General features: G+C 40.8%; 1 protein-coding gene across 3 annotated transcripts in view; it reads left to right on the plus strand.

Annotated features, from left to right (window-relative positions):
• rfng (RFNG O-fucosylpeptide 3-beta-N-acetylglucosaminyltransferase) overlaps positions 1 to 19,202 on the plus strand; it is a 45,623-nt gene extending 26,421 nt beyond the window's left edge. The window contains exons 1-9 of one of the 3 annotated variants that reach the window (XM_076760455.1): positions 5,130 to 5,493; positions 8,244 to 8,816; positions 13,419 to 13,467; positions 13,805 to 13,907; positions 14,115 to 14,268; positions 14,433 to 14,518; positions 14,883 to 15,048; positions 15,384 to 15,469; positions 16,431 to 19,202. In XM_076760455.1, the coding sequence (XP_076616570.1) occupies positions 8,310 to 8,816; positions 13,419 to 13,467; positions 13,805 to 13,907; positions 14,115 to 14,268; positions 14,433 to 14,518; positions 14,883 to 15,048; positions 15,384 to 15,469; positions 16,431 to 16,506 (1,227 nt within the window). In that variant the 5' untranslated portion in view covers positions 5,130 to 5,493; positions 8,244 to 8,309 and the 3' untranslated portion in view covers positions 16,507 to 19,202. Of the gene's footprint in view, positions 1 to 5,129; positions 5,494 to 8,243; positions 8,817 to 13,418; positions 13,468 to 13,804; positions 13,908 to 14,114; positions 14,269 to 14,432; positions 14,519 to 14,882; positions 15,049 to 15,383; positions 15,470 to 16,430 lie in introns of those variants that run through there. The other 2 variants (XM_076760457.1, XM_076760456.1) reach the window with 2 other exon arrangements.
• Positions 19,203 to 20,256: the final 1,054 nt, after the last annotated feature.

The following is a 20,256-nucleotide window of genomic DNA, read 5'->3' on the forward strand; positions in this document are numbered from 1 at the left end:
CATACAACTTTATACACACTTTCAAAACAAACAGCAAATAGTCCACTACTTGGTTTAAAGAAGCAACTGCCACTTGGAGTTCCTTCACAACTCAATGGAGAAAAAGAGGCGTGGTCATGACTAAAACTTAGTAAATTGAGGCCATTTAACTTAGCGTCATTCACATATTCGACTATGTCTGTAAATTAGTAGAATATACTTGGATTTTATAGTAATGTCATAAAACTAAACCATTTATGTGCATTGTAATTAGATAATTTAATTAGATATTAAATCCGGGCCAACAGTGTGGAGGAAGACATCCTTCTTGAACTGATAGAGGCCAATCCTGACCTGTCCCTGACAACACGTAAGAGCATTTCAAATGAAGGTCTTTCAATATTATTAAACCTGAGACTACTTTATGTACCTTACTGTCTGACTTAGTGCTGCCACAGCATCGATTTTTTTCCTTACCATACAAATTAGCTATTCAAACCATCGCCGTAACCGCCATAAAAGAACATAATTTAAACCTCAGATGTTATGAAATAGTTGGTTCCTAAATAAACTGCTAATAAATAAATAAGTGCTTAAAAATGGAAAACTCTACCCAACCAAGAAGCTGGGACACAGTAAACAAACGCACAAGCAAATGACAGGCACTGACAGTTTTCTCCATAGCTTCCTGTTGTCTTCCCTTCATATAGCTTGGAGCCAAAGCCCCTCTATCAGGATCATTTTTTGGACACTGCAGAGGAACAAATCGGAGTTTGGGGTTTTTGTTGTTGTTGGTTTAACCAACTATACAGGGACTCTTTATAATTATTTTCGCCTCTGCTTATTTGCGTGTAGTGAAGCGGTGATAAGATTGACTGTTGGTGGCCTCGATTGCGTTATTGCTATTATGTGGTAACCGCTGCAGCTCTAGTCTGACTACTATGACAATTTAAAGTAGGTGAATAAAGGAACAATTTTTAATTGGAAGACATATCAGCATCCATTTGTAAGAATAGCTTTAAAATGTTGGTTGTGATTGTCCCATGCTTGTGTTACGCAAGGTCACCTTTTGCATCATCTCTACTGTAGTGTCAGGCTATCCCTGAATAGCACGTTCCTAGCATGTCTTGCTTGAACTTGACACATTTTCATCATTACATTTTACTTTTCAAGACGTTTGTCCTTCAGATAATTCAGCACTATCTTCCCTCACGGACATTCTTGAATTGGTGCCCAATATGAGACAAAGTTGCTTTTGGAGTATCTCTCAGATAATGTTTTGTCCAAACCTGATTTGTTGTCCAGAATTTATGCTTTTGACTATGGGTACCTGGAGTGCAAGTATAATCCTACAAGGATTAACCTGGACAACACTGGTATTATAGGGCTAAATTCTATCCAGACTCTTTGTCTTGTAAGAAACATCCCTTTGCTTTTTGGTGATGTTGTGCCAGAAGGAAACCAAAACTGGAATTTGCTGTTGCTTTTACTACAGATAATCTCTAATCTCCATCTGTTACACTCAGCATGACTGTACACTTGAGACATTTAATAATGGAACATCATGACTTGTTCAAAAAGTTGTATCCAGATAGGAACCTGATCCCAAAACATCACTTTATGATACACTACCCAGCTTGTATACGAAAGATAAGACCCTGAGATTCGAAATGTGGGGTTTTCAAAAACACTCTGAAAAACTTTAAGAACATCACTAAATCACTTGCAAAAAAAAAAAAAAAAAATCAAATGTCCATAGGATACCGTTGGGACACATCACCTTTAAACTATACTGAATATGGACCCTTGATACATTTAGTTTGGACAGTGAGAACGATAGTGACATGCTTACCCAAGCCTTGAATGCTGCTGTGCCAAAAGACATTTTCTCTACCAACTGGGTTAAAATCAGTGGGACAGAGTACAGGGCAGGACTAATCATTTGCACTGAGATTGAAGATGAAATGCCTGTGTTTTGCAGAATCAAAAAGAATCTTTTACTTGATGGTTTTATTCATTTCCTAGTAGACAACCTTTTGGCTGACCATTTCAGTGAGCATTTTCATGCCTACCAAGTATTTGAAAGTGATGAAAAAGATGTTCAAAACAGACAATCTTGTAATGTATAAGCCCTTTGACTTAAGCCTGGTTTATGCTTCTGCGTCACGTCAACGCCGTACCTACGCCGTCGACGTAGACCCCTGACTATGTGTCGCGTCGACGCGTCGTGACGTGAACGTCGAGGACTGTGATTGGTCCGCTCAGAACGGAATTTCCGGTTCAGTCGCAGCCCTATGGTCGCAGCACAACAACACCGCCATTTTCAAAGTTTCTGTGGTGAGAGCTACAAGAAAAAATGGTTCTCATCCTCGACTGCTTCAATGGAGTAACAACATTTGTTGTTCAATATCGATGAGCTCCATCTCCAAAAACAACCGCCCCATCTCGCCATTGTTGTCTCTGACCGGAAGAAAACCAAGGAATCCGACAAGAGCCCCCCGAAACCATACAAAGACACAGCCACACCCCCCTAGCGGCTTGGCGGTGAATTGTGGAGCAACGCGTTCCCTCAACGCAGAACTATGAATGCTCAGTGACGGCGTCGGGTGTACGCCATAGGTACGGCGTCGCCGCGACGCAGAAGCATGAACCAGGCTTTACAAAGTGCATATGTAGGGGCGGGGCATGCGGACAGGCATGCCAGGTAGTTGCTTGGAGCCCCCAGGCACTAGGGAGGCCCCTGCCACTTATTTACAACAACAATTATTAATAGGCCTGGGCTTTCAGGGACCTCTGTTGGTCCCTGGGCCTCACTTTGAGAACCACTAATCTATTTTTTCAGTTTTCATCTCAAACGTCCCAGAAATTGTGCATTTATGTGCGCAAAAAACAAATTTTTGCGGCATGCACGGGTGGGGTGGGGGGCCCAGGAATTTCTTGCTTGGAGCCCCAAGAGACCCTAGCAACGCCACTGTGCATATGGTGAAAATGAGAGCCTATATATTGTACCACTTTTTCCTTTGTAAATGCTCAATCCATATGGTGCTTGAAAGATTTTTCTTTTTCAGAATAAAAGAGTTGGCTAAGTGACAGTTTGTTTGAATGATTTATTATTACTTGCTCACTTTTAACTCTTGGGGGTAAAAACATTTAAAGGTATGTAGGCAAACTGCTGGCTTTTCTGTAGTCTTACTGAGTTTAGAAGCATTTTCAGATTTGATGAAAACATTCATGGTGGCAAGTGCATGCATTAAAATGATGGTAAGCACTACAGATGAACTGAAATGTTACAGTAAGTCTTAAATAAAACTATTGGAAGAGAATTGCTCAATGTAGTATCAAAAAATACACTTTCAGATGCCATAAAATAACACTCTGAGTGTTGGGCAGTAACTCTCCTGGTGTAAAGGAATAACACTTTAATGTGTTATAAAGTAACACTGTGAGTGTTAGAAATTTAACATTATAAAGAGTTGAATAATTAACACTATCAAAAGTCTAACTTTAACTCAAAACCGGTGAGGATTATATAACACTGAGATAGTGTTAATTTTAACACTCTGCGAGTTAAATTAACACTGATGATGTTGCCGTGTTCAGTATCTGTTCACGACAGCTATAGTATGGTAGATGTCAGGGAAATATGATGGTTATTGTTAGTTTTAAAAAAGCAGATGTTGGACATTCCGGTTGCTCAGTCATCTCAGCACGTACCAAATACCTCCAGTGTCACTGGTTTGGAGTTTTGTTGCTTGTCATACAGTATACCGTGCCACTTCAGATCCTCCTGAAGACACAAATCTTTAAAAACACCTCACATATACAGTACATAGCCATTTTTTAAGATCAGTCGTCTCCTAAAATAGCTGGCCACTGGAATTTTTACTCAAATCAATGGAAACTGAGCAATCGTCAGGTACTATTTTCACTCACGGATTAAACCACAGTTGGTGCTCTCGCGAGTATTTCTGGAAGCAGGACAGTGTATGTGGGATTGACTTTAGTTAGGTCTATGGCATAGAGGAATACTGTGAAATAAATCAGGCTTTGGATACATTCACAATAATAATAAGATCTGTTGAATAAGAAAAATACACAATCTTTCATGATTACTGTGAGAACATTACATTATGATTTAACACCTACATGAATGTAACTAATTCCAAATAAATGGATTTCAGTACTGCACACTTTGGGTTATTCTCATTTTCATTTGTTATGTACTGTATATGTAGTATTTCTGATCATTAATGGATGGTTAATAATGACTACCATGGGATAGTGGAGATGTGATAATAATGGATTCTTCTCATTGACTGTAAAAAACAGATTCCTTCAGGTAGAAGTGACATTAGTGTCTATACACTTTTATATGTTCAATACAATGTGCCCAGTAAAACTGTCTCGTTGATTTGTTATGCAACCTTTTGAATTATGGTCAGATATTTTCTCATCATTCAATCACAGATAAGGTCTGTGCTGAGAACTGAACGTTGTTGTGATAGGCTGTTCGACTGTATGTCATGTTTACAGAGTGAAGCAGCTTTTGTCATTGTTTGAAGCACTGCGTGATCACGACCGGCAGAGTCCGCTAAGCAGCAACTGAAAGAAGTCAAATTTAGATTCACCAAAATCACAGAGCAGAGCAGTGACTGAGAGTTATGTCAAGTTGAGGAGAGTTAGCCCGAACAATACCAGAAGTATCTTTATTTTTTCAGAATAAAAGCAATACGTTTTAATAAAAGGTAATTTACGAAAATGATTGAATAACGTTATCAGTTTTTCCACATGCATGAATGGCTGTAATTAACATATAAAAGAGGGCAAACGACATGATGTTCAATAAATGGGCAATACGACTGATAAAATGCAGCTCTGACAAATGCTACATTTTTTTGTTGGTACAATTTCAATCAATCAATCAGAGCTGTGATGGAACATGTTTGAAACTGTAACTAAATGAGACAAAAAAAAAAAAAAACTGCGAGTAACTGAAACACTTAACACCCCCCCCCCCCCCCCCCCCCCCCCCGGTCATTTATAAAGTCACACTAATGTCGCGCTCCAATTAATGTTTTATTTTGAAAGACCTGACCGGAATAGCAATGTTGTTATCGTACCCACATTGGCACGGCTGTCCGATATTAGTTTGGTGGTCTGTCGAGTATTAGGTTAAGTAAAGACGGACAGTGTGGTAGTGAAAGAAAGTTTGTGCTTGTATACGTCTCCTTAAAAGCTTTCTAAACGCCAAATAACCGACCATGTGAGACGAAAGGGCAGAAGGAAGGAGCTCTGAAAACTGTTGTAAATTCAAAGTCGCGTCGGAACAAAAAGGACGACGAGTCAAGCAGTGGATCCGGTGGCATTCTTCATTCAACACCGTCGAAAGTGAGGATTGTTTTTTCTCTAAGATAGTCGTGTTTCAGTGAGAGCTGTAAGCTTCCTTGTGGGTTCCCGAGTTACCGAACAGCCATTGTGAAAAAAGAAGCCAAATGCGTCCTCTGATATTTCGTGGTAAGTATCGCTCCAGTGCTGTTCTTTCCAAAGCTGCTTGAACTCGCCTAACTCCACTTGGAAATCTTTCCTTTGCAGTTCGCTCGTCTCATACGGACTTTTGTGCCTCAGAGGACAAGAGGCTGAGGAGTACAAGGGACTGTACTCTTTAATCTTCAAATCCACATGTTTTACTCTTCATTCAATCTTAAAATTGATCACAATTCCACCTTTGTAATGTTCTCGCTCAGAATCAACACCTTTATTTCCACCAGACAATGTCGCACAACAATAAGCTGTAACCACATGTAAACTTGTTAATGTAATGGAGATGACAATTGCTTGGTAAATTATATCATGCCGAATTGAACAGTGTGCCTATTTGACTCCTAAAGCAACTTGTGTGATAATTCTGCGAAATGTAACGTGGAGTATAAATAAGTCGTTCTTAAATGTAGGTGTTTTAAGCGGAAGTAGCGTAGTTGTTTGCTATCCAAATGTTCAGAGCTAGCTGAAGCGTTGGCATTAAAGCCTGTAAAGCGACGTGTGTTCGTATCAGGTACGGAGAGCGCTTTGCTTTCCAAACACATGAGCCAGCAGACCACTGCAGGCTAGGTCAGTGCACGACTCACATCGCCCTTTAAACAATGCTGGAATCCACACTTTTTTTCTTTTTTTTTTTTGCATCAGTTGCGGATGTTGCAGAGATCATTGTCCTCACAATGGCAAACAACGTTTTTTTTTTTTGTTTTTTTTTTTGACTTGATTTGAAAAGGCGCATCAAAATTTACAAGAGCCTAAGGTGACAAATATCTCTCTTTGTCTGACCAGCAGCCCAAAACCTCAATGCTTCTGATTGTTTGGGCTTTTTAGTGTGGACAGAGAGTTTTACAAAAACCACCTGAAAGCACTGGCCACATGTGGCACATATTTAAACAATTATTTACTGTGTTCTGGTTGATGAGCTGTATTCAAAGATCTTAGTGCGATCGACACCAATGAACACTGAAGGCAGATGTGTTTTCCCCACAGCAGAGGGACTTTGTGACGCTAGTTGTCAGGTTTCAGGTAGGTGGTTTTGGTGCAGTGTGGACATGGTCTTCTGCGGGGCAAATGCTGGGCTTCATCCCCTGACCTGAGCTTTGAGGGACAGCCTCTCTGTGGTTGGGGTGGCTTTGCTCTCCTGAAATAGAAACCAGTAAATCTGCTTGAAGCCTGGCTCTCAGATGTGACTCCTGTGAACTTGTTGGTGAACTGCTGGCTCTGAATGATGATTCACCTAAATCAGACCAGTATGAACACCCACCACATCAGTAAGAGTTCAGCCTGTCTGGTGCTGGTGGAGCTCAGTGGGCTGTTTGTGATGGACAGAAACCAGTATTGGAAACAGATGTCCGGGACATTTATTTTGGGGGCCACAAGCCAATGGGATCCAGCGAGCTGTAAAATGGGGTACTAAAAAGTTTCCTCACAAAAACAAAATGAGTTGGTGAGAAGTTGACAAAATGTATGAAAGTGAGTGATTTTGAATATATTTAAAGAGTAAACTGTAAATAGAATTGCACAGTGGTTAAAAGGTTAAAGGGACATGAAGCAGTGTAAGACCTGAACTATGAAGCAAGCACAATTTGATTTCTACTTCCTTTGGATGGAAATGTAACATACATCAGAAATGGTACTTTAGAAGTAATGGCAATGTTTTATATTATGGTCTGTAATGTTCTAATAACTTCTTAGACCTCCTCCTCGCTCGTCATGCACATGCTTTATGTTGCATGATACCCTGGTTTCACTCTCAGAGGTGCTTGGTTACAGGTGTCTACTGCCATTTTTCTGTGGGTGCCATATTGCCCACTTCAGGCATGCCATGCCAAACAGGGTCACGGCTACATGTGTTTCCACTGCTGACACACACAGCTGAGGACAACCGCACCAACTAGCACTATGATCGTACTTGTTAGCAGGGCGGACCATGGCCAACCTGAGATGGTCTGCTTCCTCAAACCAAATCTGTGTCCTCACTTGAAACTGATGGTTCAACATGTGTTTGTGCTGCTGACCTGACACAAAGCACAAAGCTGTTTTTAATAGCCTGTCTGCACTGTGGTCAGTGTTGCATGCCTTTACAGTCTGTAACTGAATCTCTGTGCAATAGAGTCCAGTTTCTCTCCTGTTTTTTCACCTATCAATCATATTTTTGGCTGTTTACTGAATTTTTTTTGCTTATGGACCAGCATCAATTTACTGCTAAAAATACATTCACATTATGCTTCCATCCCACAATAATGCATATTCTCTCATTCACTATAAATGAATCCTGCATGATAGAAGTGTTTCCTGTTTCAGTGTGATCCTCGGTCGCCTGCAGCAGCCATGCAGCTTTGTTCAGCTTTGACCATATGGATGTGCAGGATTGGCCAGTTAAAACACTGATGAGTGTTTTCCATCAATCTGTTTGTACACTATCATACTGTCAGAGTAGAACTGCTGCAGCTTGTGATCAATATTAACGCTGAATTCTTGAAATCATAATGTTTTATAGTTTTGTGCAAGGCAGTTCCATTTGATGGAAGGCTAATGTGACCATACCTAAATGACCCTCAATAATGCAATTCATGCCATGTGATCTCCTTTAAATCAGAGCTTCTCTCACCTGTTCAGAGCTCTCTCATTCTCTTAGTAAGGCCTGCCATGTAACTGAAGTGTTCGACGTGTGGAATTCATCTTAAGTGAACATGCCTCTAAATACACTGTTAAATCTCTCTTTGCAGGACTCCATGTAACAGTGTGAGGATGGGACAGGGTGGTGTTGGAAGTGACTGCAGCCCTGGAGGCTGATGAACCTGCTCCATTGGCCAGTCAGGATGCACATAGCTTCAGTGGGTGTCAGCAAGTTCTGCTTCCTGTTTTCTCTTGCATTCTGCAGCCTCCTGCTTCTGCTCATTCCTGCCCTCCAGCCCCCAGCACGCCAAGTGGACCTGCCTCAGCCCCGACCTCAAGTCAGAGCTGCACAGGCAGGCCCATCACACCATGCCAGGGTTCCGGCAGTCTCTGTCCACGCAGGAGAAATGGACTCCTCCACAGGGCTCAACAGGAGCTCCACAGGGCAGGGGGGATCCATCGAGACTGATGGTACCAGGAATGATAACCATAGTCCCAAGAGGGCCGCAGGCTCCAAAAGACAGTTTCTCCCTGGAGGAAAGGGTGGTGGACTTTTAGGGTCTAGGTCTTGGGACCTGTTGGAGTTTAAGGACATTTTTATTGCAGTGAAGACCACCAGGAAGTACCACAAGTCCAGACTGGAGCTGCTGATTCAGACCTGGGTTTCCCAAGCTAAAGAACAGGTGAGGAGAGGTGGAGTTATTTAAGGGTTTGAATGGAGCTTGGAGCTTGTGCTCACTTTTGGGCTGGACTGTTCTGAATGCTTGATCATTGCTCTCAGTGACACTTAGTGAATCAGATACTGTAGTGCTGACAAGATTAGTTGAATGACAGAAATTGATAAACATTTATGATAATTGATTAATAAGTCATTTATCCATCCAAATCTGAAAATGAGCTGGTTGTGCTTCTTGTATTTGCTGCCTTTGAGTATCTTTGATTGAGAGCTGGACTGTTTGTCAGACCCAGCAAACAATCTGAAGACATCAGGATGGGCTCAGAAAAAATAGTTTTATAGAAATTATGAAATGATCAATCTGAAAATAATCAGTCAATCAGTTGATAGAGGTGTGTAGCTCTCTCCCGATGCAGTGTGTATCTAAAAGGTCCATGTTGTCATTATGCAGCTGAATTTGTAACAACTCTAATTGCAATTCAAAACTGATTTGAGTCTGTTCAACCGGGATTTCTATTTTTTCAGCTAATACTCAAGAGGATTGAAGTTTATTCAATTGAAGTAACTAAATAAAAAAGATAAATGTTTCCTTAAATTTTAATTCAAGGACGAGGACATGGACAAATTCTGAACAACATTTTGTTTACTGCCTCACCAGTGACAGTAAACATAGGGTGTGACACAGCTTTTCAGCTTTTTTCTCCCAGAAGAATTCATTATCATTTAAATGCTGCTGGCTGAGTATTTCTAACCTCTGTTCCAGGGTCAGTGGCATCCATCTTAGTTTGGCCTTTGTGTCGAAGCTGTGTGGGCACATGTCCTTGTAAAATAAAACATCTCATGGCTTCAGTATTTGCATGACCTCACACAAAATCACACTGCATTGATTTAGCAGACACATTTATCCAAAGCGACTTGCTTACAGGAGAAAAACTTAAAGTGGAGCCTTACCAAATAAGCAGCTGCTTTCAAAAAGGATCAGTTAAGGGAGCTTGTGAGTTGGAGTTCCTCATCAGTTTGTGCTTCCCCTTACCTGAACCCAACCAGCCTTAACCCCAGCCACTCATGAATAACCTAAACTCAGTCTGACAAAGACCACAGAATTAACCCCAACTACTCATCCGTCCAGTGCCTAACCATAACAGACTTTGACAGAATTGTTTTCAATGGAGCACGTGTGTGATTGGAGAACATATTTAACTAGTGAACAGGTGGTACACACTCACAGAGACACACTCAGGATTCGTGTAATCATATCTCTGACTGTTATATTTGTTTTTCTGCCATGTAGAGATGAATCTTTCTACATCTGTTAATTGATAATGAAAATAACTTAGTTACAGCCCTAAAATACTGTGCTTGGCTAGTTTACAACTTAACATGACTTCAACACAAAATAAATCTTACTTATTTGCAGCTCCATGTTAAAATGCTATATAAACAATCTGTGTTTGCTAAATTCTGTGGGATTTTAGAAATATGGCCACTCTGCATAACCCCTGTCACCCAAGACCTGAACCATTCAATATGTTCGCCAAGGGTGTGGTGAAAGCCTGCTATAATAATTCATGAGTTGTGATCATTCAGTCTTATCAGCTGCATAATGACAGCAGGTCATAACATACAGAGCACATCTTAATATAAATAAGCAGCTCTTGTATAAACACATTCCTGCAGCATGTACCAGGTCCTGTGGTGACAGAGTGAGGCGAGACACAGGAACCAGCGGGGCCTCACCACCATGTGTCCACTAGTTTACATTTGGATTAAGGCTTGTACAATGTTAGGGCTAATGGATTTGGCTCTCGCTTGCATACACCCTGTGTCTGTCGTTTGGGTGGTTTTTCGGGTGTTGCCTTACCACCACCAGAGATTCCTCGCTGATGCGGTGAGAATATGTCCTCACAGACATTTAGTGGAGCCACAGGACATTTAGAAGAAAATAAATCTTGACTTCACTCCTCAGCTGCTCTCAGAATCCCCACTGTCAGACCAAGATGTTTATCGAGGACATTGTGGAATCACTCTCTCACACACGCACACACACATATCACTCACCACCCCACAGCTCTGACTGTCTTCCAGTATACAGAACAGTTCTATACTCGAGCTTGACAGTCCATTGCCAAAATCAGAAACTGTTGAGAAAGTAAACCTTCAACTGAACATCTTAAATATACTCAAACGCATGAAAGCTTTAACTTCCACTGTTCCTGGACAAGTAAGCAAAATCCATATAGTGAATGTGATAAATGAAAACAAAAGAGTGTTTTTTTTTTCCTTGTTTTTGTCAGATTGGACTTCTGTGCATGGCAGGCTGAGGTTGGGTGGATTTATGGTGGGAAATGTGCTAGGTCAGCAAAGTCCATATGCTTTATGCATATGTCAAGGTGTAATTTGTTCTGCCCTAGCAGGTACAAGAAAACTTGATCTGGTCACACTAGCATTTAGTTTATGAACAGTGAATTAACTCATGGAATTGCTGCAAAGCTGTGGGTGATAAACGAAGTATATTTAGTAAGTGAACAACATGGAATTTTGTTGCCTTGGTTTAAGTGGAATAATGCCTTCCAATTTGTACATTCCATGATTGTAAAGGCATTGTGTCAGGTGGTTCCTTGCCTTTGCATCATCTATCACATTCATGGAACATACTTTGAAACTTGTCAGGTAATATCCTTGTTTAACCCTCCACAACAGAGATGTGGCATGGTTTACAGTCAGTGGTGAGACAGGAGTCACTGTGTTGGCTGCAAATACAGCACATAACTGACTTAACTTGCTGTTTGGAGAGTGACCAAGAGAGCAAGCAGTCACTCCATCACCAAACCTCAGACACCACAACTTATTTCGCAAGGGTGTGCAAAATGAATTAACACCCTGGGAGCCAGCGACATGTCAGTCAAGGATGGTCTGTCTGTACACACCCTCACAGTTCTGAGAAGAGGTCTCGTCACTTAGACTAAATTATAACACCTGTGGGAACGGTGCAAGAGTGTGTGAGTGGGTTCAGCCTTTAATGTTCTATGGCGTCAGACATACTGAATCTCTCTGCTTGTTCTAATATGGTGCAGCTGTGAAGCAACCTTTGCAGATGCCATATGCTGACACTTTGTTCCACTGACCAGGCTTGTAGGAAAAATAATTGTGCTTAACACTCAAACTTTGAATTAGAGCTGAAGTTAACATTTATTTTCATTACTGATTGATCTGCCAGTTATTTGTTTTGTCCAACTATTCCAAAAACAGGCATCCCTCACACTTTAGAAGCTGTATTTATAGAATGTGTGGTATTTTTTGCCTGAAGAATTACTCCAATTGTTTGATGATTGAAATGTTGACCAATTGATTTTCTGTCAATGGACTGATCAACTAATTGATTAAGCAATGAATTGTTTCAGCTCTGTTTTGAGCAGCTGAGAGTTGCAGGTCCAGCTTTAGTTTACAGGCTGGTCAAATGGAGCGTCCATTACAACTTTTAAAAAAAGTCATTAATAGTCAGCCAATGTGACACGGCCAGTTTTCACCCTTAAATGTTTTTTACACGCAAACTAAAATGTGAATGAAAAGAGGCTTTAGTTCAAAGTAGCCCTATGTACCTCATATAACGTTTCAAGTCTCCAACACAGACAACACTGTGAGTAGCTCAGTATTGAGCACTATTCAAAGCAATTAGTAAGTTCCACTGCCAGACAAAGGGTCTCAGTGTGGAGAGAGGGAGGTCTGACTGCAGAAACACTCTGTCCCACTTCACCCAGAAATGTCAGAGAGGGTGGAGGAGTTCCAGTTCAGTTTGTGCTCCCAGTATCAACAGCTTGGCTCATACTGGTTCTGAGTGCAGGTCTGCTGTGAAGGGGCTCGACTGTGAGTCTGTTCTGTATTAGCTGTCAGCTTTAACTAACCATTTACTATCACATACAGGTCTGTTGCCATTTTATTTTACTGCTCATAGGTCAGTAAAACCTGACCCTCGTGTTTACAACTGCCTGTAAAATTAAAAGCTTGTCATACCACTTTGTATTTAATGTGAATGTGTCGATGTAGCTCTTCCACTGCAGCAGTCTGTGTGGTGTGTAGAGAAGATATCTTCACATTCAGGTTATTTAACAGAAGCTCACGGTCAAGTTTAACGCCCTTTGACCTTGCGGTTTGAGGGTGTGTGATGGTTAAGCCTACCTGCAGGGCTCTGAAGAGACTCCCTCAGCATGCCTGTGTCAGTGTAGCAGGTGAACCTTGTGTCTTTTGTCTGTAAAACTCTGGCATTTTGATTAGTTTAACTTGGATCTTATTTGCACAGCAGAACCTAAATAGAAGTGAAAAGGTGAAAAGAAGTTAATGTCTTTATGTTATTTCTGGAAAATACTCACCTCATTTGGTACTTGTACTTGAAGGGGTCATTTGAAATGTGCTCTTCCTCTACTTCTTTTATGTCAATTGTTTCTGGCACGGTTGTGTGTGTTTGTGTTTGTGTGTCATGTTTGTCTTTTGCTCTCGTCCTCATCAACAACAGAAAACAATGGAGCACTTCATTGTGTCCGAGTAGGGGAGCATGAATATGCGTGTGTGCTTGCAGCAACATTTTTCAACAATGTGCCTTTGTCTGTTTCAGACCTACATATTCACTGACGGTGAGGACAAGGAGCTGCAGATGAGAACAGGTAAGAAGCTGGACAGTTCTCACAGAAAAAAAAGACTGATGTTCAAAAGGGTTCCTCATTGTTTTTGTGTGGCCATAGTATGTGGTGACTTAGCAAATCAGAATAAACTTTAATAACCCTTTGGGTCAGGATGAAGAATAGAATACAGAGAAGACATATAGTGTAAAGGCAGATGGAAGAAGAATGGTAACATTTATGATGTACATTGTCTCTAGTGCTTATGTGCTGTATGTGAATCATCTGCTATCAACATGTGAGATACACAGGTGTTGGAACAGTATAGTGCTGTGACCATACAGCAATATGGATTTGAACTGTGCTGCTATCTCTTTCCCAGGAGCTAACATCATCAACACTAACTGCTCAGCAGCTCACACTCGACAGGCTCTGTGCTGCAAGATGTCTGTGGAGTACGACAAATTCATAGAGTCTCAGAAAAAGTGAGTGAGAAGTGATCTGTACCTGATCTTAGCAGATTAAACAGCAGAGATGCAATAAAAACAGTTAATTAACCAACAGTGCTGTTATTTCTAGCAGTCAGTTGCAAGGCCACCAACACAATTAACACATTTACACTTATAAGTTACTACTTTACTGTCTGACTGTGTGTGTGTGTGTGTGTGTGTGTGTGTGTGTGTGTGTGTCAGGTGGTTCTGCCACGTGGATGATGATAACTATGTGATCCTGCCCAGCCTGCTGCGGCTGCTCTCCTCCTACCACCATAGCCAAGATGTCTACCTGGGACGGCCCAGTCTCGATCATCCTATAGAGGCTGCAGAGAGGGTCAAGAGTGACGGATCGGTCAGTCAGCTTACACTTTATTAGAAGTTTCTAGCTCCACTATCTGACAAATATAGCAGCGAGCAATGAAATCAGGCTTCAGGGTGTTCCTTGAAAACTTGGTAATGTAACAAAAGAAAGTTCTCTAACAACTGACTGATCTGGATGTTTTTGTCTCGTTTCAGGTGTCTGTCAAGTTCTGGTTTGCCACAGGTGGAGCAGGTTTCTGTATCAGCAGAGGTCTTGCATTGAAAATGAGCCCATGGGCCAGGTTGGTCATGGTCTCCTCTGAAATTGGAACTGTTATACCTTCTGAAATCAGGGTACCCATGTTGCTGCATTTTGTGCTCGATACCCTGGATTTCTGTGTACAGTAACAGCAAGCCTGTCTGTCAGCTCTGAAGTAGCTGGAGAACGATTGTAAAATAAATGTTTGCAAGAATGTCTTAGATAGCCCTCAAAGAATGCACCTGGACTGACTCCAGTCTGTTTTAATTTTTAGATGGAGACAGAAATAAAGTCATTATTTTCCACTTGCTTAGGAGGAAAGTGAGTTTAGAAATGGCTGAAGTAAACAGCTGCTGTTGGTGTGAAAACACACTTGGACAGGCTGAAATTGTGCCCTCTGGTTACAGTTTGGGGAATTTCATCAGCACGGCAGAAAAGATTAGACTACCGGACGACTGCACCATCGGCTACATCATTGAAGCGCTGCTGGAGGTGACCCTAACACACACACACCTCTTCCACTCTCACCTGGAAAACCTGCAGAAGCTGCCCACTGACACTGTGCTGGAGCAGGTGAGTGTGTTAAACTGCATGGATGCAATAAAGAGTTCATTAACCAATTCAGCAGATATTTCTTGCATTGAGTGGAAGAGCAGCAACACAATTAACACGTTCCCTGAGGTGGCTCAAAGATACAGTTCTGTGAGCATGAATCTGCACGTTACATTTTCAGATGTGGCATATTTTTGGCAGTGACTCAATACTTGCTCTCGCCCCCACTTTTATATGAAAATGTCAGTATCATATTAGCATCCAAAACATTTTTTGTTGGGGTTTTCCCTGAGCTCCTTCGATAATTTGCTCTCAGTGCCGAAGTTGAACTGTGTATATTTTATGTTTTGCAACAGGTGACTCTTAGCTATGGAGGTTTTGAGAACAGAAGAAATGTGGTCAGTGTTGTTGGAGGCTTTTCACTGGCTGAGGACCCTACAAGGTAAGCATATTAATCATGAAACACTGTAATATGGCCCCTCTGCTTCTCCAGTGCACATTTGTTATCATATACTGTATCTGAGAGACAAACTTTGGTTAAACTACAATACTGAGCCAAATATGAAATTTTATTAAAAATTACATCTGATTCATTAACAATTAGTATGAAATTAGCAAAGTTTTTCTTTAATGGTAATGTGGCACTAAGTTGGTACTGGCACTTGTAACATTTTGTTCTGGGATTTTATATTTGTAAGAGCTATTTATGACATTTCTGTCAGTTTTAGTTATGCTGGAAAACATCTAACATTTTGGAGATTTAGTATTCTGCCTGTTTCCGTAGCAGAATGAGTTTTAGTAACTGCAATGTATATAACATGGCCAGTGCGTAGACCAGTATGTGTTCCAGTCATGGGCATAAATGTGTTGCTTGAACAGTCTCCACTCATTTGGGTAGACTTTCCACCAGATTTTGGAACCTAGCTGCAAAGATTTGCATTTCAGCCATAAGAGCGTTGGTGAGGTCAGCCACCAATGAGTTCTGGCTCACAGTCAGCATTCCACTTATTTCCACAGGTGTTAGAGGAGGTTGAGTTCACCATTCATATTCTTCCACAGCAAAGTGGGAAATCTGAGCAGTACTATGCTAGAACATTAAGATTTTCCTTCATTGGATCCACAGGGCCTAGATCAAACCAAAAAAAAACACACCCAGACAAAATTACTCAAAGGGATGTGTCCACATTTTTTTTTGCCCATGATCTGTGCTTGAAATGTGGACAGAGGACAGAATTGGTGTCAAAAACCTGTTTGGGACATCCTTAAAACACACTTTGCTAGTTGATCAGTGCTATGCATTTTTTTCATCCCTTTACCCACATAGATTTTCCTAAGGTTTGTACACGAGAACTTTGAAAGAGGTGTTAATAGGTCACTGACTCTCTTCTCTTCCCACCCTGCAGGTTTAAGACAGTCCACTGCCTTCTGTATGCGGATACTGACTGGTGTCCAAAGCTCAAAGGTCACCACAAAAACTAAGTTTTTATCCTGCAGCACTGCCACTTGCTGAACCTTCATGCCACTGCCTCACCCTGCCATGTCTGGGTAAAACTATGTTTCGCTGGAAATACTTTACACATGTCATTTGGTGAATACCTTTATCCAAAGCAGCCTCATCTTTTGCTTCATGAATGCATTGAACAAGCTATCGATAGTTTTTCACACCTCAGAGGCAGAGATATTCAACAAACTCTTCAAGTCAGTAATGGGTGGAGCCAAAGAATCCATTAGAAGAATCTATTAACACTAGCCGTTATGTTCCTCAACAGAAAAACAGCCTCTTTTGATAATTTAAACAAATTACATGTTCATGTTATGGCCGTCAGAAAACTGAAACATGGTGACCTACAACTAGCAATGTAAGCATTGTAGCTAAGGGGACACCATTTAGTACAGCGGTGTTTCCATAGACAACGACTTGACTAGAATCCAGTTTTAAACCAAACAAGGACTGTGGATGTTGTCTGCCATGTCTTACAGTGCACACTTTGACAGTAGAAGACTTCCTACTTCCTGCCTTTATCATTGATTCAGTGAAGGAACAATTAGCCTGATTCCTTGGCTTCATCCACTGTGGTTTAACTTTACCAGTAGCTGCTGGTCTAGCTCACTGGCCAAGGATACATAAGTAATAATCCTAAAATGACTAGAAAAGAAGTTGCTGTATTTCGATTTCCTGCTTTGACAGTCATGTTTTCCAGACAGCTAACTTCTACTTTGAGGCTTTCCACTAAATCTAGTGGCTCTTTGGCTCAACCAGTGACTCTGCATGTCAGTGCCACACTCCTTCCACTGAGTGGAGAACTCTTCATGCAAATGACACAGTATTTTAAGGACAGCACAGTATTATCATTGCTTTGAGTTCTCTGCTCCAGTTATGAGGGAGTGTTTAATCAAAGACCTGATTTTCCACTGACTTCAATTGTTTTAAATTTCATTTCTCAGCTTAATTCTTTTACTGTTGACTTTTAAGCCCAGAGTTCACATAGAAGCCAGATAGTTTCCTGAGAATTAAAGATTGTTTGAGGTACTTTTAAAGAGTCTGAGTAAGATGTATCAATGTTATTGTATTGTGTAATTTTTGGTGTCAAACATGAACTGAACTGATGATTTATATGACCAGGTATGAAATTATGTTCGAGCAACTGACAGAAAATCTCTGTGTGTGCGTGTGTGCGTGTGTGCGTGCGTGCGTGCGTGTATTTCAGTCTGTTGTAATTGTTCTACTATCTTCATATTCTCCACTGAATGCCTTCTCCTTGTATCAGCCTCTTTCTTATGGGCCCATCTTTATAGTTTTGCACTACATTGATCTTGTCACTTCCTGTATGTAACTAACTAGAGTTCCATTTTACAGTGTTGATGTAAATATGACTGAACAGTGTTCCGTATTGTTACTTTGCATAGGTTATAGTTTGAGCTCTGCATACCCTTTTTTGAGGCAGTGCTACTCAGGAGGCAAAGATAACAAGATTTGTTGGAGTCAGATTTCAATAGAGCCAAAGATATCTCAACCACATTGCCTTGGAATTTGATATGGATATTCATGGTCCCCAGAAGAAGGGTGCTATCTTTGCTAATAGGTTGTTAATAGGCCTAATTTAAGTGACCCCTGACCTTTTATTGGTCACTGCCATTAGTTCAAACTTTCATTTTGACCAACAATGTGTACGTTATTTTAACTTGATGTCTTGAAATAAGTCAGGATGCCAAGCAGCAAGAAGCTATAAAATGCAATCAGAGAGACTAATTTATAAATTACCGTTAAGTGTAAGCCAATTAATACTAAATACCAGGAGATTAAATCACTCAAATAGGAGTTGTGCTATTTTTGTTTCTAGATGGCAAAAAACTGAGGCAAGGCTTGAACACTGACAACCCATGACCTTCAGGTTAGGAAGACTGTGTGTTAACCACTTAACCACGATGGCAGCTGACATCTAGTGTGGTGTACCAGCCATAGCAGTGAGTCCACCACTTTGGTTCAGACTGAAATATTTAATCAGCTGTTGGTTGGTTGGGATGAAATTTGGTTCAGACATTCATGTTCCCCTCAGGATGAATTGGAATAAATTTAGGGATCCTCTGAAGTTTTAGCTAGCTTCATAATTCTAAAATGTTGGCATGCTAACAAGCTAAACTAATATGCTGAACACAGTGAACATACCTGCAAAACATCAGCTTGTATGTTGGCATTGAAGTACAGCCTCAGTGTAGATGCGTAGTCATATTTTTAGCAAAGTAACATTACATTGAAGTTCAGTGAAGATTCCTTATTAGCCACAGCTGCACTGTCACATCTTAAGTATGCCAGTTGGTCTGCTGACTCTATTATAAATGTTCATGATAAAATGGAAAAGGAAGTTCTTGCAGACATTTTCTTCAACATTAAGACTGCAATAAATTCTTCAGACTTCATATTTGACTCCAATAAACTGCTTCTTTGGCCCCACCCACTCCGGTTCCACCAACCAGTGTCAGTGTTTCTGACTGTATATAGTATTTGTGTAAAACACTTGTCTGTACTTTTGCACACAAGACTAGAATCCAAAATCCAGAGCATGTGTCCCACTGCAGGTCAGTGGGTGAGACTGAGTGAGAGATGTGTTTTTGTAAACCCTTTGCCACTGATGTATTATTGTGCTGATTCAATGAGAATAAAACCTTTCTGCATTATCAAGTGTTTGACTGTTTTATTGCTGCCATATTGCAGAATTGATGTGTATACCTGTTTTGCTTGGGTTATTGAACAGAACACCATGGAGTCAACCAGTGCTTTGGAAGTACTGTATTTACTGCAGACTTAATGCCATCCTGTATAAGTCAAATGGAATTGTTGTCAGACTTCTAGGAGCTTGTTTCTCACACCCCTTTGGACTTCTCCACATTTTACAGTGTTACAACTTGGAATAGCTCTTTAACGTTTGATTAGCACAACATGCAGAGTGCTCTGAAGGTGCGAAATACTTTATTGTGACACAGTTAGAGACAAAAGCAACATCTGTTGGATAAACAAGTATTCACTCCCTTCAGTCAATACTTGGTAGAACCACCTGTTGCTGCAATTACAGCAGCCAGTCTTTTGGGGCATGTCTACCAGCTCTGAACATTTAGAGATCTGCAATTTTTGCCCATTCTTGACAAACTTGCTTAAACTCAGTCAGATTGGATGGGTATAGGACATGAGCAGCAATTTTAAAGTCTTCTCAATCAGACTGAAGTATGGTCTTTACTGGGCCAGTTAAGGCTGGCCCATCAGTTTTGGTAGACTGCTGTCTCTTGGTAGATTTGCTGTTGAGTCACATTCTTTCTGTTTCCTAATGATGGATTTAATGGTGCTCCATGAGACATGGAATATTTGAATCTATTTGTAAATATTTTTGAAAACCATGTCAAGTGTGTCAGTAAGTCATGCTGATCCTGAAACCTGATCCTGTGTCAAAATCTAGTTAGTTAGATCTACATTATTTATGTAGCATTCTGAGATGTTGTATATCACCAAATTAATCTGTGATCATTTGTGTTATCAATTTGCCACACAGGTAGTATTCCACCACAGATACACATAGGATGCACAAATAGTGGGAGGAATGAAGGGTTAACAGCAACTCATTTTTGCCTCTGGGCCCACAAGCAGGTTAATCTGACCACACTCAGATATGCAGGAATCAGAATATTCAATCAATCAAAGTTCATTTGTGGTCTTTGTCTAAACGCAACTTTATTTCA

Source organism: Chaetodon auriga, chromosome 20 (assembly GCF_051107435.1).
Source record: "Chaetodon auriga isolate fChaAug3 chromosome 20, fChaAug3.hap1, whole genome shotgun sequence".
Lineage (NCBI taxonomy): Eukaryota > Metazoa > Chordata > Actinopteri > Chaetodontiformes > Chaetodontidae > Chaetodon > Chaetodon auriga.